Source organism: Panthera pardus, unplaced genomic scaffold (genome assembly GCF_024362965.1).
Source record: "Panthera pardus isolate Hobbes unplaced genomic scaffold, ASM2436296v1 HiC_scaffold_13, whole genome shotgun sequence".
Classification (NCBI taxonomy): Eukaryota; Metazoa; Chordata; class Mammalia; order Carnivora; family Felidae; genus Panthera; species Panthera pardus.
The window spans coordinates 184,457,724-184,474,685 of NW_026526688.1; the positions used below are offsets into that span (position 1 = coordinate 184,457,724).

Below are 16,962 nucleotides of genomic sequence, written 5' to 3' on the forward strand. Positions count from 1 at the left end.
ACATGAGACTCCTGATCTTGGGGTTGAGAGTTCAAGCCCCACACTGGGTGTAGAGATTGCTTATAAATAAATAAATAAATAAATAAATAAAATCTAAAAAAACAAAAAGTAAATTAGGGCACTAGCAATGAATAATACAAAATGAAATTTAAAAAATGATTTAATTTACAATAGCAACAAAAAGAATAAAATATTTTAAATAAATTTAACAAAAAACATGCAAGACTTATACAGTGAAAAACTACAAAATATTTAAAGAAATTAAAAACAACCTAAATAAATGGAAAGAACTCTATGTTCATGGACTGGAAGACTTCATATTAAGATGGAACCCACACCAGCCAAAACAATCTTGAGAAAGAATACAGTTGGAAAACTCCCACTTTCCATTACCACAATTTACTACAAAGCAACTGTAATCAAGGCAGTGTGGAAGTAGCATAAACATAGACCAAATAAACAGAGTTGAGAGCCCAAAAATAAATGCATACATTTATGGTCCTCTGGTTTTCAATAAGGTACCAAGATAATTCAATGAGAAAAGAATAATCATTTCATAAATGTTGCTGAGGCAACTGGATATTCACATGCAAAAGAATAAAGTTGGACTCCTACCTCACACCATACATTACAAAAAACTCAAAGTAGATCAAAGACCTAAATGTAAGAGTTAAAATCATAAAACTCTTAGAAGAAAACATTGTGTAAAGATTCGTGACCTTGAATTAGGCAATCGCTTCTTAGATATGACACCTAAAACACAAGCAACCAAAGGAGAAAAATTGCACATAATCACTAATAAAAAGACAGCCCACAGAAAGGGAAAAAATACTTACAAATCATATATCTGATGAGGGTCTAGTATCCAGAATCTATTAATTACTCTTTCAATTCAACAATAAAAAGACGGCCAATTAAAAATGGGTAAAAGATTGAATAGATATTTCTCCAAAAAGATAAACGAAAAGCCTGTAAGCGCATGAAAAGATGCTCAAAATCATCAGCCATCAATAAAATACAAAACAAAGCCACAGTGAGATACCACATTAGAAAGACAGACAATAACAAGAGTTGACAAGAACATGGAGAAACTGGAACACTCACACATGGCTGCTGGGAATGTAAAATGGTAGTCACCTTAGAAAACAGCTTAGCACTTCCTCAAGAAGTTAAATGTAGGGTCTCCACATGACCCAGCAATTCCACTCCTAAGATAAATGCCTGTTATGAGCTGAACTGTAACCCCTCAACATTCATCTGTTGAACCCCTCACCCTCAGCACCTTGGAATGTGACTCTGTTTGGAGACAGAGCTTTTAAAAAGGTGATTAAGCTGCTAGGAATTTACCCAAGAGATACAGGAGTACTGATGTATGGGGGCACCTGTACCCCAATGTTTATAGCAGCACTCTCAACAATAGCCAAATTATGGGAAGAGCCTAAATGTCCATCAACTGATGAATGGATAAAGAAATTGTGGTTTATATACACAATGGAGTACTACGTGGCAATGAGAAAGAACGAAATATGGCCCTTTGTAGCAACGTGGATGGAACTGGAGAGTGTGATGCTAAGTGAAATAAGCCATACAGAGAAAGACAGATACCATATGGTTTCACTCTTATGTGGATCCTGAGAAACTTAACAGAAACCCATCGGAGAGGGGAAGGAAAAAAAAAAAAAAAAGAAGTTAGAGTGGGGGAGAGCCAAAGCATAACAGACTCTTAAAAACTGAGAACAAACTGAGGGTTGATGGGGGGTGGGAGGGAGGGGAGGGTGGGTAATGGGTATTGAAGAGGGCATCTTGGATGAGCACTGGGTGTTGTATGGAAACCAATTTGACAATAAATTTCATATATTAAAAAAAAATAAATTAAAAAAATAAAAAGGTGATTAAGCTAAAATGAGATCATTAAGGCAGTCCATGATGCAAGATGACTGGTGTCCTTATAAAAGAGGAATGTGGACATACAAAGAGAAACTGGGACTATGCTAAGTGAAATATAAGTCAGTCAGAGAAAGACAAATACTATATGATTTCATTCATATGTGGAATTTACAAAACAAAGTAGATGAACATATGAGAAGGACAAAAAAAGGAGAGAGAGGGAAGCAAACCATAAGAGACTTTTAACTAAAGATTACAACAAACTGAGGGTTGCTAGAGAGGAGGTGGGCAGGGGCGGTGGTTAAATGGGTGATGGGCATTGAGGAGAGCACTTGTTGTGATGAGCACTGAGTATTGTATGTAAGTAATGAATCACTAAATGTTATTCCTGAAGCCAATATCATACTACATGTTAACTTACTAGAATTTATATGAAAATTTGAAAAAGAGAGAGAGAGAGAGAGAGACACTAGGGCCGTACACACACAAGGGAAAGACTACATGAGAACACCGTGAGAAGATGGCCGACTACAACCAAAGGAGAGAAGCCTCAGAAGAAACCAAATCTAATAAAGACAGTCTCTTCAGCAAGTGGTGCTGGGAAAACTGGACAGCAACATGCAAAAGAATGAACCTGGACCACTTTCTTACACCAGACACAAAAATAAACTCAAAATGGATGAAAGACCTCAATGTAAGACAGAAAGCCATCAAAATCTTTGAGGAGAAAGCAAGCAAAAACCTCTTTGATCTTGGTTGCAGCAACTTCTTACTCAACACATCTCCGGAGGCAAGGGAAACAAAAGCAAAAATGAACTATTGGGACCTCATCAAAATAAAAAGCTTCTGCACAGCAAAGGAAACAATCAGCAAAACTAAAAGGCAACCAACAGAATGGGAGAAGATATTTGCAAATGACATATCAGAAAAAGGGTTAGTATCCACAATCTATAAAGAACTTCTCAAACTCAACACCCAAAAAACAAATAATCCAGTGAAGAAACGGGCCAAAGACATGAATAGACACTTCTCCAAAGAAGACATCCAGGTGGCCAACCGACACATGAAAAAATGCTCAACATCACTCATCAACAGGGAAATGCAAATCAAAACCACAATGAGATACCACCTCACACCTGTCAGAATGGCTATTAACAACGCAGGCGACAACAGATGCTGGCAAGGATGCAGAGAAAGAGGATCTCTCTTGCACTGCTGGTGGGAATGTAAGCTGGTGCAGCCACACTGGAAAACAGTATGGAGGTTCCTCAAAAAATTCAAATAGAACTACCCTATGACCCAGTAATTGCACTACTAGGTATTTATGCAAGGTATTTGTGCTGTTTCGAAGGGGCACATGCATCCCAATGCTTATAGCAGCACTATCGACAATAGCCAAAGTACAGAAAGAGCCCAAATGTCCATTGATGGATGAATGGATAAAGAAGATGTGGTGTATATATATTCAATGGAGTTTTACTCAGCAATCAAAAAGAATGAAATCTTGCCATTTGCAACTACGTGGATGGAACTGGAGGGTATTATGCTAAGCGAAATTAGTCAGAGAAAGACAAATATCATATGACTTCACTCATATGAGTACTTTAAGACAGAGAACAGATGAACACAAGGGAAGGGAAGCAAAAATAATATAAAAACAGGGAGGGGGACAAGACATAAAAGACTCTTAAATATAGAGAACAAACTGAGGGTTACTGGATGGGTTATGGAAGGGGGGGATGGGCTAAATGGGTGAGGGGCATTAAGGAATCCACTCCTGAAATCACTGTTGCACTAGATGCTAACTAACTTGGATGTAAATTTAAAAAAATAATAATAAAATAAAATAAAAACAAAAGAGAAGAAACCAAATCTACTGACACCTTGGTCTTGAACTTCTAGCCTCCGGAACTGAGACAATAAATTACTATTGTTTAAGCCATCCAATCTATGGTTACTCTGGTATTGCAGCCCTAGCAAATTAACACAATACCCAAGAGACAATAAAACCTATGTTCACACAAAAACTGTACACAAATGTTCACAGCTGCAATATTCCAAATAGCCAAAGAATGGAAGCAGCACGTGTCCATCAACTGATGAGTGGATCAAAATTTGGTATCCTGATACATGCTGTAACACGGAGAAGCCTTGAAAATACGAAGCTAAATGAAAGACGCTAGATACTAAAGACCATATGCCGTATGATCCCATTTTTATGAAATATCCAGAACAGGCAAATCTTCAGAGACAGAAAACAGATTAGTGGTGGCTAAGGGCTGAGGGAAGGAGAGAAAAGAGATCACTTATTGGGACCACGATAATGAAGAGACAGCTCCATCAGAAGTGATGGAAATGGAGCACCTGGGTGGCTCAGTCAGTTGGGCGTCCAACTCTTGATTTTGGCTCAGGGCATGATCTCACGGTTGTGGGTTCGAGCCCCACATCAGGCTCCATGCTGACAGAGTGGAGCCTGATTCCCTCTCTCTCTACCCCTCCCCTCCTCACATGTGCGTGCTCTCTCTCTAAATAAATAAATAAACTTAAAAAAAAAGTGATGGAAATGTTATTAACGATGAGCATTTAGCACAATTTGAGGCAGAAGTTTAGTGCAACACTGTATCCTAGATCAGTCAGTCTGAACAGTTTGCCTGCTGTATTTGTAGTCACCATTTTCCTCTGGACTGTTTAAGCAAAAAAAGGTAACTAACTCCTTCATCTCCTTTCTCACTTATTTGGAAGTTTTAGTTACAGTGTTTAACTGGCATGGATGGATAAAGTTGGAGTCTTATTTCTAAGAAAACTTCACAAGCTAACTTCCACTTAATCCATTACCTCTACCTTACTGAAATGTATAGTCAAATTAGCTGAAGGAAAGATTCGTAGGACTATGTTGCCAAAGCACTTCATGGAAACTAAATTACTGTTTCGCGTTGATCTGCATATTTCTGTGTTTCGTCATGACAGTGCTCGCATGCTATCTGGTGTACCGAGCACAAAAAAAAAATTTCCATTTTAAACAAACAACAACAAAAAAAAGGTGACGGAAGTGTTTTGGAATTAGGTGGTGGTGACAGTTGCACAACCTTGTGAATAATACTAAAACCCCGCTTTTCCTACATGAAACATGCCTCAGTTTAAAAAAAGAAAATATGACTGATATATAGTGGGGAAAAAAGATTATGATTCTCTCTTTTCAAAATGTTTACATGCATAAAAAAGACCTAAAAAGCCAAAATCCAGAATGTTTTGGGTGATGGGATTAAAGATCTTGTCTCTTTAAAGAGCTAAAATAGGAGGGGCGCCTGGGTGGCTCAGTCGGTTAAGCATCCAACTTCGGCTCAGGTCATGATCTCGCGGTCCGTGAGTTCGAGCCCCGCGTCGGGCTCTGTGCTGACAGCTCAGAGCCTGGAGCCTGTTTCATATTCTGTGTCTCCCTTTCTCTGACCCTCCCCCGTTCATGCTCTGTCTCTCTCTGTCTCAAAAATAAATAAAACGTTAAAAAAAATTAAAAAAAAAAAAAAGAGCTAAAATAGGAGCGCCTGGATGGCTCAGTTGGTTAAGGTCTGACTCTTGATTTCAGCTCAGCTCACGATCTCAGTCATGAGATGGAGCCCTGTGTTGAGCTCCTGGCTGGGAGTGGAACCTGCTTAAGATTCTCTCTCTCTCCCTCTCCTCTTTCCCTGCTCACACACTCTCTCTCTCTCTCTGTCAAAAAAATAAAAATAAAAAGATTTGTTAAAAGTAAACCAGAGATTCTTGGAATTTGAGCAAATCACAATGAATCACTGATTTTTTTCTAGTTTGTGCACAAGACAGTCCCCCACAACTGGCTTGGAAAAAGCTTGACTTGAATGAATCAGAACACATAGAACCATGACTGCACCAAAGAAAGACAACACTGTACCATTTTCATGGAGGTAAAAGTCCCAAAGGCAGGGACATGAGCACTATTGCCTACTGATATACATGATGTTAGGTAATTCAGCTGTGGACATGTGATTTTTGTCACCTCTCATGTACCTATGGTAAGAGAGGGTTTCCTTTGGTGAACCCACTCCATGTGGTTGGTCAGGGTTGCCGGGCCACCCTACCTGGCAGGCCACAGAGATGGTTCTGGAACGGGCAGATGGCCCCAGCCCAGCCAGCCCTTCCCCCATTGGGGATCTCAGGAAAGAGTGCCTCCGGCCACTGGACAGCGAAGCTAAGACTACAGGGGCTCAAAGCTGCTGCTGTCAAAGTGTGTGATGTATACTGTCTAGAGAATAAGGCCAACCTGGAGAAAGACAGAATGAGAGGTGCAGAGAGAAAGACGGAGCCCAGACGACACAGGGCAGCGCCCAGGACCTCGCCTGGACTGAGGCCTGCTGTATCACAGGCTCCGGTAACGTGAGCCAACACGTTCTCTTTGACATAAAGAGACTTCCAGGGCTCCAATATAAGGTGCCCGACTAACGAGTGCCTTCTTGTAAACACGTGAGGGGCCTGCAAACCGGCTGCCGACGAACCTTCGTGGACCAGGCACGGGGACAGATGGAGAAAGGGAGATGGAAGGATGACAAGAGAGAAACGGGCTACAGAACAAAGGCTCATATACAAGTTCAAAAGCAAAGTTATTTTCAGAGGGTAACTTAACTTTTGGAGCCAGACTAACTGGGTTTGAGTCCTGACTTGGCCGCTTACAACCACAAGGTCAAGCCCGTTCACCTCTTTGTGCCTCAGCTTTCTCACCTGGCAAATGAGGATGAGGACAGCACCGACCTCACCGGGGAGGTGAATGTGACGACGGAATGAGTTAGAGCAGGGTTTGACACAGGACAGGCACTCAACGCAAGCACCAGGTATTGTGAATACCGTTATCGAAAGAACCCAAAGTTACACTTCCACCTTCAAAATAACATGTTTACAATAACGTAACAGTCATTCCTCAGGAAAGGAATGTGGTGTTTTAAAAGAGAATCTGCTCTATCGATACAATGGAATGTTAACGGAGCCTTACAAGGAATAAAGTACCGTGAGGTGCCATGACCTGGATAAGCCTTGACAACATTACACCAAGTGAAAGAAGCCACATACTCAGGCCACACATTGTATGATTCCATTTATGGAAAACATACAGAAGAGACAAATCCACGGAGACAGAAAGCAGATCGCTGACCGCCAGGGGAAGTGAGTAGGTTTCTTTTCGGCGTGACAGAAATGTTTTGGAATTAGATGGTGGTGATGACTGCAAAACATAATGAATACACCCCAAACCACAGGCATATACACCTTAACTTGGTGAGTTTTAAGTGAATTATATCTCAATTTAAGAAAAAGAAACTGAATTTCTCTTTCAAAAGTCTGTATCATCACCTATGGAATTATATCTTGCCAAGCCACGCTCATGTTAAGCAGAAATCGCTAACTGTGCTAGTCCTGTTATTACGGAATGAGAGGTTACAGAAACTGTGGCTTATTTCTGAGAAATGTAGCTGCCTCTATTAGACCACCTAAAGTTGACCTGGAAATCTTAAAAATAGTAATAATAAATGATAAAAGCTGTACTTCTTGTTGTAACTTTTCCACTTTAAAAATCTGTTGGCCTTGTTTTTAGCGAGAGAAAGCACATGAAATTTCACAGATTCTCTCTGACAAATACTGGAATATTAGCCAAACAGACTCTATCAGATTACATAAAAAGAAACACAGTGCCTGCTCCCTTTGACATAGTCAAGAACAAGTAAAAGATACTAAGAACACAGTGTTTTATAGCATCACCCTGATCTTGGGGAATCTAAGTAATTACAGCAAGTAAGGAAGGGTAGTCCAAGTTTACAGAATCACAGAGACTGTGGATGGACACATGTGCTTCTAAATCACCACCTGAGGGGAGATACAACCCGTGGTCCTCTGTCAGTCTCTTCTCCACTTGTCCCAACACATCAGACGCCATTTAATTCTGGCCTTCTCCCACAGACTTTGTCTGTTTGTTAATCCTCTGCTTTATCACCTGTCTCTTCCCTAGCTCTCCCTTGACTTCAGGCTATTTCCAGTGAAAGACAACAGGCACATCATCTGGGAAGATCTTTTAAAATAAGTATCTTATCACATTTCCAACATGATGAAACAAAATCCTGAAGGAAGTTCACAATTATCTTTGAAAAATAAGCGTATGAGAAGAAATTTCACTCAGTAAGAATTTATCTCTAAATTATAAGCCCAAGACAATGAGATACATTGGTTGAAAGAATTTAGAAAGCACATCAGCAAGAAGGAATCCACTGCCTTCGTGTTTGAAATACGGAAGATTACACGTGGAGTTTATATGACTAAAAAGGCGGCTTCTAACCAATTACTACTTCTGAATGTTAAAGGAATGCAACCGGTAACAAACAATAAGAGGAAAACGTTAACAAGGAATAGGAAACAACTGGGTGCCCGTGTGGCCCAGTCAGTTAAGCATCTGATTTTCAGGTCATGATCTCGCGGTTAGTGAGTTCAAGCCCTGGGTCGAGCTCCGTGCTGACATCTCAGAGCCTGGAGCCTGCTTCAGATTCTGTGTCTCCCTCTCTCTCTGCCCCTCCCCTACTCGGGCTCCCTCTCTCTCCCTCTCTCTCCCTCTCTCTCTCTCTCTCAAAAATAAATAAACATTAAAGAAGGAAGAAAGAAAGAAAGAAAGAAAGAAAGAAAGAAAGAAAGAAAGAAAGGCGACAATAAATGAGAATAAATACCATACTTTGTAAACCTACCGAAAATCAATATCCAATAAAAGGCTTTTAATGTTAGACTTCTTGTCACCTGATGCTTTCAACCTGATCAGCTCATGCAACCTAAAACAATTAATGAAAGCAAATTTAATAAGGAATTACAAATGCCATAGATAATAAAAAAATAAACCAAAAAAAAAACCAAAAAACAAAAAAACGACACAAAACAAACAAAAACCCACCAATGTTCTCCTGGTATTTCTAATATTTCAATGAAACAACTGAAGTGAATTTGGCAAATATAACTGTTTCAGTTTTCAAGTGTTTTTTAAAAGGTAGAACCTATTTGAAAAAGAGAAGTCTAAAATTATAAACAAGTCAAGAATCAAACCAGAAGGAACCTTCCATCATATAACAGAAATCTATACAGGTTTCTCTCGAGGAGCACCTGGGTGGCTCAGTCGGTTAAGCGTCCGACTTTGGCTCAGGTCACAATCTCAACAGTTCATGGGTTCAAGCCCCGCGTCAGGCTCTGGGCTGACAGCTCAGAGCCTGGAGCTTGTTTCAGATTCTGCGTCTCCCTCTCTCTGCCCCTCCTCTGCTCATACTCTTTCTCTCTCCCTCCCTCTCTCAAAAATAAACAAACATAAAAAAAAAAAGATTTCTCTCAAATGACATATACAAACTCCTTAGAAGAAGGACCATGCTTTCTACTTCCTTTGTATATTTAAAGCTGCGTGTGATGTCTCGGAACATAGTACACAGCTGCTTGATAATTCCGTCTCACAGTTTCTTTCTTTTTTTTAAATTTTTTTTTTCAACGTTTTTTTATTTATTTTTGGGACAGAGAGAGACAGAGCATGAACGGGGGAGGGGCAGAGAGAGAGGGAGACACAGAATCGGAAACAGGCTCCAGGCTCCGAGCCATCAGCCCAGAGCCTGACGCGGGGCTCGAACTCACGGACCGTGAGATCGTGACCTGGCTGAAGTCGGACGCTTAACCGACTGCGCCACCCAGGCGCCCCCCGTCTCACAGTTTCAACAGTGGGGATAGAAGTTTTAAAAAAAAGAAAATCACTGGGAGGGGGGAGGGGCTACATGGGTCAGGGGCATTAAGGAATCTACTCCTGAAATCACTGTTGCGCTAGATGCTAGCTAACTTGGATGTAAATCAAAAAATAAGTAAATATAATAGCGCGACCTACCTTGGTGTGCCAACGCACAGTACTCTCGTGAGCCCAAGGGCAGGAAGCAGGTCTACCAGGAAGTGGCAGGTACGCTCGGCAAACAAGTACTGGGCGTTTGTCTTCTTGTTCTCCAGTGGACGGAGAAGCTGGCTGGGCCTTCCGAGCTGGCCGACAGAGATGTTGCCCACCACCCAGTGCTCGCGGTGCTTCTCCCAGTCGTCCGGCAACAGCAACTGCTGGCATCTTTGACAAAACTTCCTCTCAGGCAAGGGCAACTCAATGAACTTCAAGTACCTTCAGGACATAACAAAACACAAAGCGATACGTTGGAAGTCTGCTGTTTTAAAGACAGTCTCTCTTTGCTATTTTTAGTATGCAAAAAGTATTATTTTTTTTTTAATTTTTTAAATGTGTATTTATTTCTGAGAGAGAGAGAGAGAGCAGGGGAAGGGCAGAGAGAGAGAGAGAGGGAGGGAGGGAGAGAGAGAATCCCAAGCAGGCTCTGCACTGTCAGCACAAAGCCTGACGTGGGGCTCGAACTCACAAACCGTGAGATCGTGACCTGAGCTAAAGGCAGACGCTCAACCATCTGAGCCACCCAGGGCCCCCGCCAAAAGTATTATTACTTCCTGAAGAGTACTGTGTAAAGAAGCAAAGGAAAGAAAAATGTGTGGAATGCTGGCTAGAATTTATGTCTGGCTGCATACCCACAAAGTAGAAAAGAATCAGCAGTTTTGTAAGAATTGAGATGCTCCGATTCAGTCACTGAATGAAGATCAATATCCACTTAAAATGTGAATATAATATATTACTCAAAGAACGTAGTAGTAATGGAGACTACTATCATGCTTAAATTTATTGACAAATCCATGGGTTGCAACGCTGAAGTGTTAAGCAGTCTGGCTCGCTATGACAGTCATTTTAAAATGAGAAATTAAGATCGTTCTTCAATTTTTTATGGCATAGTTAGCGGGAAAAATTACCTCCTAAAAGAAAAAAATGTTCCCACAAAGTTCCTCTATTCTTAGCAGTACTGATGGAAGCAGCTCTGCAAAAGCTCATCCCCAAAATAGCAAGACAATACCCAGAGCCTTGAAAAACTGTACCAATAGCCCATTTGGTCTCCTTCAAATCATCCTCCTATCTGATTTCAAAGTTACTGCTTTGGTTTTTTTCTTCCATTTTATTAGAGATAATTAAAGAGAGAAAACAATCACTGTACGTTTTAAACACTGATGTTGGATAGCCACTAGCAGCTATGAAATCAGAGTAGGGACACAAAAGAAAACCAAATAACACTATTGAGGCCTATGGCGGGTCAGAAATGTCTGAATCTAAGCATGTCGCATAGTCCACTAAAGGGTTCTTATCGTTGGAGCGGAGCCATACAGTTTCAACTGAACTGAACTCCGGGACTGCACTGGAAAAACTGTGAACTTCACACAGAATCAAAGTGGGTTTTAAAACTTTTTATATCTAAGCACAGTTTCACTTCAAAGCACCCACGGCAGTGACAAATCGATGCTCTGAATGGCTACAGCAAGAAATAGGCTTATCGTGCCAGTAATTTAAATGTTTCTATTTCCATGATAACTGTGCTTTTGACAGCTTTATCTATGACTGGAAAGAAAAGGGAAAGCGATATTAGAGGAAACTTTTATAGTAATTCAAAGTAAGACTGTCGGTAGAGGAAAGGGACATGAAATGCCGTAGAAAGAATCAGTACATTCTCCAGCAAGAGCAACACTGAATTCACTACTATTTCCCTTTCATTATTAAATGCAGAGTTTTGAAGACTTTCGCGTGCAGCCATGATAGAGTAACGGAAACCAGACTGACCACCTTGGCCCTCAAAAAATCTTTTAAACGGGGCGCCTGGGGGGCTCAGTCGGTTGAGCGTCCGACTTCGGCTCAGGTCATGATCTCGCGGTCCGTGAGTTCGAGCCCCGCGTCGGGCTCTGTGCTGACAGCTCAGAGCCCGGAGCCTGTTTCAGATTCTGTGTCTCCCTCTCTCTGACCCTCCCCCATTCATGCTCTGTCTCTCTCTGTCTCAAAAATAAATAAAAACAGTAAAAAAAAAAAAAAAAATTTAAAAAAATCTTTTAAACAGACAAAATAACATGAAACTGCGGCTTTAACATAATGGACAACTGGCAGCCGAAATGGGGAATGGTGAGAGAAGGGAAGGGTTGAGGGGGAGGACAGCTGCCAGTTTGCCGCCTGCGCAGAGTTGGCAACAGAGGACAGAAAGCCCAAACAGAGCTCAGGGAATGGATGAGCAGAGCTGGGAACTCGTGGAGGCCAGGGCGGCTAGAATTCACAGGGCAGAGCACTAGTGAATGCACATGTGGGGCATCCCAGCCAGAAAGCAGGACGCGGGGAGAGAGAGGGAGCTCCACGGTTTGCTACGACTCCCCTCGAGTCCGTAGCTGAGTACTGATCGGCACACGCAGGCAAAGGAAGCATCCAGAGCGCTGGAGAGAACCACTGGAAAGGAGCAGGCGGAATAATCGCCAGACACCCAACAGGACACGGGGTCGGTGTCTACCAAGCAGTCCGAGGGAGAAACCTCCTAAAACCCAAGCATCAGGTGCGGTCCTGAGAAGGGTACTGCTTCAGGAGCGGGGAGAAATCAGCCCTACCCCACAGATGCTCTAGTCTTGCCCAAAAGCTTGAAGATAAGCCTTCGAAAGCAAGGAACGACAAACCTTTTCTGTACAGGATCAGGTAATAAATATGGAGCTTGGCAGGCCATCTGGTTTCTCTGTCACATCTATGCTGTGATCGTAGCACAAAAGGAACTACAAACCCAATGTGTAAATGAACAGGCATGACTAGAGGCGGTCTGCACGCTGGGGTATGCCAAATCCTGCTGGAGAATACCAAACTATAGCCAAGTAACAACTGTGTTCCAGAACAAAGCTCAAAAATATGTAAAGGAATAAGAAATATCCAGTATACAAGGTAAAATTGATACTTCCAGCACTGAATCAAATACCAACAGGTATGTAAAGAAACAGGAAAACATGACCCATGACGAGGGGGAAAAACAACAAGAGCAACAACAATCAAATCAAACTGACTCAGAAATGACAAAGATGATCAGAGAGAAATTAAAGCCATTTACTGTAACTATATACCGTATGTTCAAGTGGTTTAAAAAAAAAAAAAAGAAAAAAAGAATGAGCTTGTTAGGTAAAAACATAGAAAATATTAAAAAGACCCAAATTGAACCTTTAAAGTTTTTTTTTTTTTTTAATTGTCTGAGTGGAAAAATAGCCTAGATGGGAGTAACAGAAATTTAGACGTGACAGAGGAACGATCCATATACATGAAGGCACAGTCTTAGAAATTACCCAAAATGAAACCCCAAGGGACCAAAAATACATGAAAATGGGCCCCCAAGTGGGGTTGGGGAGATGGAAAAATTTTTGAAAAAACTATGGCTGCAATTTTCCAAAAATTACATCAAAAGACTCAAGAAGCTCAGAGAACTTCAAGCACAAGAAACACGAAGAGAACTACAAGGTGCATCATACATAGTAAAATTACTCAAAATCAGTGAAAAAGAGAACATCTTAAAACCAGAAGAAAAAAAGACACTGTACAGAGGAACAAAGATTAAGAATGATATCAGATTTCTCACTGGGAACAATGTAAGAAAGAAGACAGAGCAGCAATACCAATTCTACATAAATTCCTCCAGTACCCTGAAGAGGAAGGTACAGTTCCCACTTCATTCATTAGGCCAGGATGACCCCAACACCAAACCAGAAAAAAAGAATCGTAAGAAAACTAAAGACCAATAAACCTCATAAACACAAACTCAAAAGTTATTAACGGAATTTTAGCAAATCAAAACCACAGTGTATAAACAAGGTAACAGATCATGACCAAGTGTTAGTTAGCCCAGGAATGCAAGGCTGCTTTAATGTTTAATGTTGCAATCAGTGCAACTCACCAAATTAACAATCTTTTACAAAATGATCATCTCATTAAGTGCAGGAAAAAAGCACTTGACAAAATCAAACACTCATTCATGAGAAAGATTCACAGAAAACTAGGAACAGAAGGAAACTTCCACAACCTGCTAAGGGGCATCTGAGAAAAACCTATTGCTAACACCATACTGGTAAAAGAATGAATACATTCCTCCCAAGATTGGGACACAAGCAAAGATGTCTACGCTTACCATTTCTAGTCAACACTCACTAGGGATTCTAGCCACTTTGATAAGACAAGAAAAAGAAATAAAAGGCACGGATCGGAAAGGAAACATAAAAATTTTTTTCACAGACAACATGATTGTATATGTAGAAAGCTCTGAGGAAATATTTTTAAAAGTTGCTAAACCTAGTAAGCTCATCAAGATTACACGATAAAAGATTAATACACAAAATCAATTGTACTGTTTACAGACTGGTTACTTTGCATATGATCAATCTTAAAGTCACACCAAGTGAATAACCAGGCATTATCTATCTTTTGATGTAATTCAAAAGGGAATATGCCCCACTACTTACAAAAGAGTTTTGTCCCCTGAAATTGAACTTGAGTCTGACGATACCTCTACAAGAAATACAGGGATAGAATAAATGTTAAACAACATTACAGGATGCAAGCAAGCAAATCCAGAATGTGAGGAATTCTATGGGACAAATCACTCTGTTTTTTTCAACAAACAAGTGATTAAAGATATCCACCAACTACAGTGCATAAACCCTGTTTGGATCCTGTTTGAAGAACCAATTATAAAACAGTATTTATGGCTAATAGTATTTACGGGCTAATCAGAGAAATGTGAATACTAACTGCATGTTACGTTAAGGAACTGTTCATAGTTTAGGCATTTTAATAGTATTGTGATTACGGTTTTTTTAAAGGCTTTATTTCTTGAGGTGCATATATTTATGGATAAAATGTAATATCTACACTGGAGGTCACAGTAGAAGGTACATGTGAAATAAAATTAACTACATATTAATGACAAATGAAGCTGGGTGTGGGTGTAGGAGACTCTTTATACTGTTCTCTCTTTTATATATGCCTGAAATGTCCCACAATAAAAAGTTTTAAAAATGCTTTAAAGAAAAGGCAAGAATTAAACTCAAAGAAAATAAAGATGACCCCAAAAAATACTAAACCAAAAATGGATTGTAATCAGCCCTACATCACGTGAGATTTGGTTTTTCATTCGTTGACAATGGGAATATATGCTGGGAAATTTCTCAGAACTGAAGAACATGAGTTTCCAGTTTGAAAGGATTTCCCTAATACCCAGCAAAATAAAATGTAACAGACTCACATCAAGATAGATAGTCACGAAATGTCATACCCCTAGGAACAAAAAGATTCAAAAAAAAGAAAAAACGACAGAGGGATCAAACAGTCGCAGATCATTTATGAGATCAGGAATGAACTTCTTGAACTTGAACTTCTCAGCAGCTAAAATGAAGACAAAGTAAATGGAACACTGCCTTCCAAAATCTGAGGGAAAAATATTTCCAACGTAGAATTCCATCATCCGCAAAGGTATCAATCAAGTATCGGCACAGATAAAGGTATTTCCAGAAACACAAGATTCCAAAATTGTTGGACAGTAAAAATCAGGTTGGCCTCAGATTTCTACAGCACCACATTTAACTCTAGATCACTGTTCCTCACAAAGTGGCCACGAACTGGTGCTGGCAGGTCAACTGTTCCCAGTTCCTGATGACACAAAGACAGACACCAAGAGTATGTATTTAGAAATTTTTATACCAGTTAGAGCACTTTCAGGTCTGTTCAAATTAACAATAAAAAATGTGGGCTTGTATTTTGTATGTCTTCTCTTTTCTTCATTTGCCTTTCATTTTACTTTAATTTATCTTTATCAGGTTTACAAAAGTATCTGACCCCAATGGGTAGGAAATAAAAACAAGAACCTAAAAAGGCAAACAGACAAAAGACCGATCCTTTACCACAGATCATTTAAGAAGTCCTGCTCGGAAGGACATGATGCAATCCTGCAATTGTTCCAAGGAAAACATGTAATCTGAATAATTTTATAGTTGGGTCAGTGCCGCTCAAGAATAAAGCAGGTGGGCACCTGGGTGGCTCAGTCGGTTAAGTGTCCATCTTCGGCTCAGGTCACGATCTCAACAGTTCATGGGTTCAAACCCCGCGTCAGGCTCTGTGCTGACAGCTCAGAGCCTGGAGCCTCCTTCAGATTCTGCGTCTCCCTCTCACTCTGCTCCTCTCCTGCGCACACTCTCTCTCTCTCTCAAAAATAAATAAACATTAAAAAAAAAAAAAGAAACAAACATAAAAAAGTACCCGAGAAAAACTATCTTAAAAAAAAAAAAGAATAAAGGACTTCGTAGAACTCAGGTTATGTAGTCATATAATCTAAGTCCTTGCTAAAGAAACTGCAGGACTGCTAGGTGCCAGGTAGAAAGGGAAACCATTCCAGACTGGAGCATTTCTGAAAGCCCTAGGACAGATTTCTCTAAGATCTAAAAGACTGTGCTACATCTGAATGTTCTGAAAGGATTCAGACAACTGGCAGAGGGTTCGCGGTTGGAGCAGTGATAAGCACATAAATAAGCAAACAGCAGCTACAACAGTAAAACAATCCAAGAGTATTCTTAACTCCAAAGAAAACAAAAAGCTGTGTAGGAAAGAGCTTACTATGATTTCTTATATGGTTCAGCTATGAGCAGCATTTACACAGTTATAATAATGCAAACACTAAAATATGAATCTAACCCAAAAATTATGATGTAACCATATACAAATGGGGTAGTGAAAAGGTACAGATTCTGAGGTGGAGGGTGGTAGAGGTGAAGGGGAGAGGGCAGGAGAGGAGAGGAAGAAAGGTAAACCCTCCTCTTCCACAGGAAATAGATAATTCCAAAACTTGATAAATCAGGAAGTGGCAATGCAAGCATGTTTTGTATTTCACAGACAGGAAGGCAAATTCTAAAATAATTAGCCAGAACGGCTGACTGTAGTTGCTGCTGGGGAGGAGAAATGTAAGCGTGGAAACAGAAGCGTTGTTCTTTGTGAAACCTCACAGAACTGTTTGATTCCATTGCCACGTAAAGATTTTGGTTTGACTGAAATTTAACTCATACCGTACAACCACTCTTCTAAAGTGTACAATTCAGCAGTTTTTAGAGTGTTCGTGAAGTTGGGCGACTATCACCACAATCTAATTC

At 40.3% G+C, this 16,962-nt stretch overlaps 1 protein-coding gene across 2 annotated transcripts in view; it reads right to left on the reverse strand.

Annotated features, from left to right (window-relative positions):
- Positions 1-16,962, reverse strand: part of ZCCHC4 (zinc finger CCHC-type containing 4) — a 51,491-nt gene that overhangs the window by 26,506 nt on the left and 8,023 nt on the right. For both annotated transcript variants that reach the window (XM_019453577.2, XM_053901641.1), the window contains exons 4-5: positions 9,782-10,057; positions 8,619-8,699 (exon numbers count right to left, since the gene is read on the reverse strand). In XM_019453577.2, the coding sequence (XP_019309122.2) occupies positions 8,619-8,699; positions 9,782-10,057 (357 nt within the window). The remainder of the gene's footprint in view (positions 1-8,618; positions 8,700-9,781; positions 10,058-16,962) is intronic.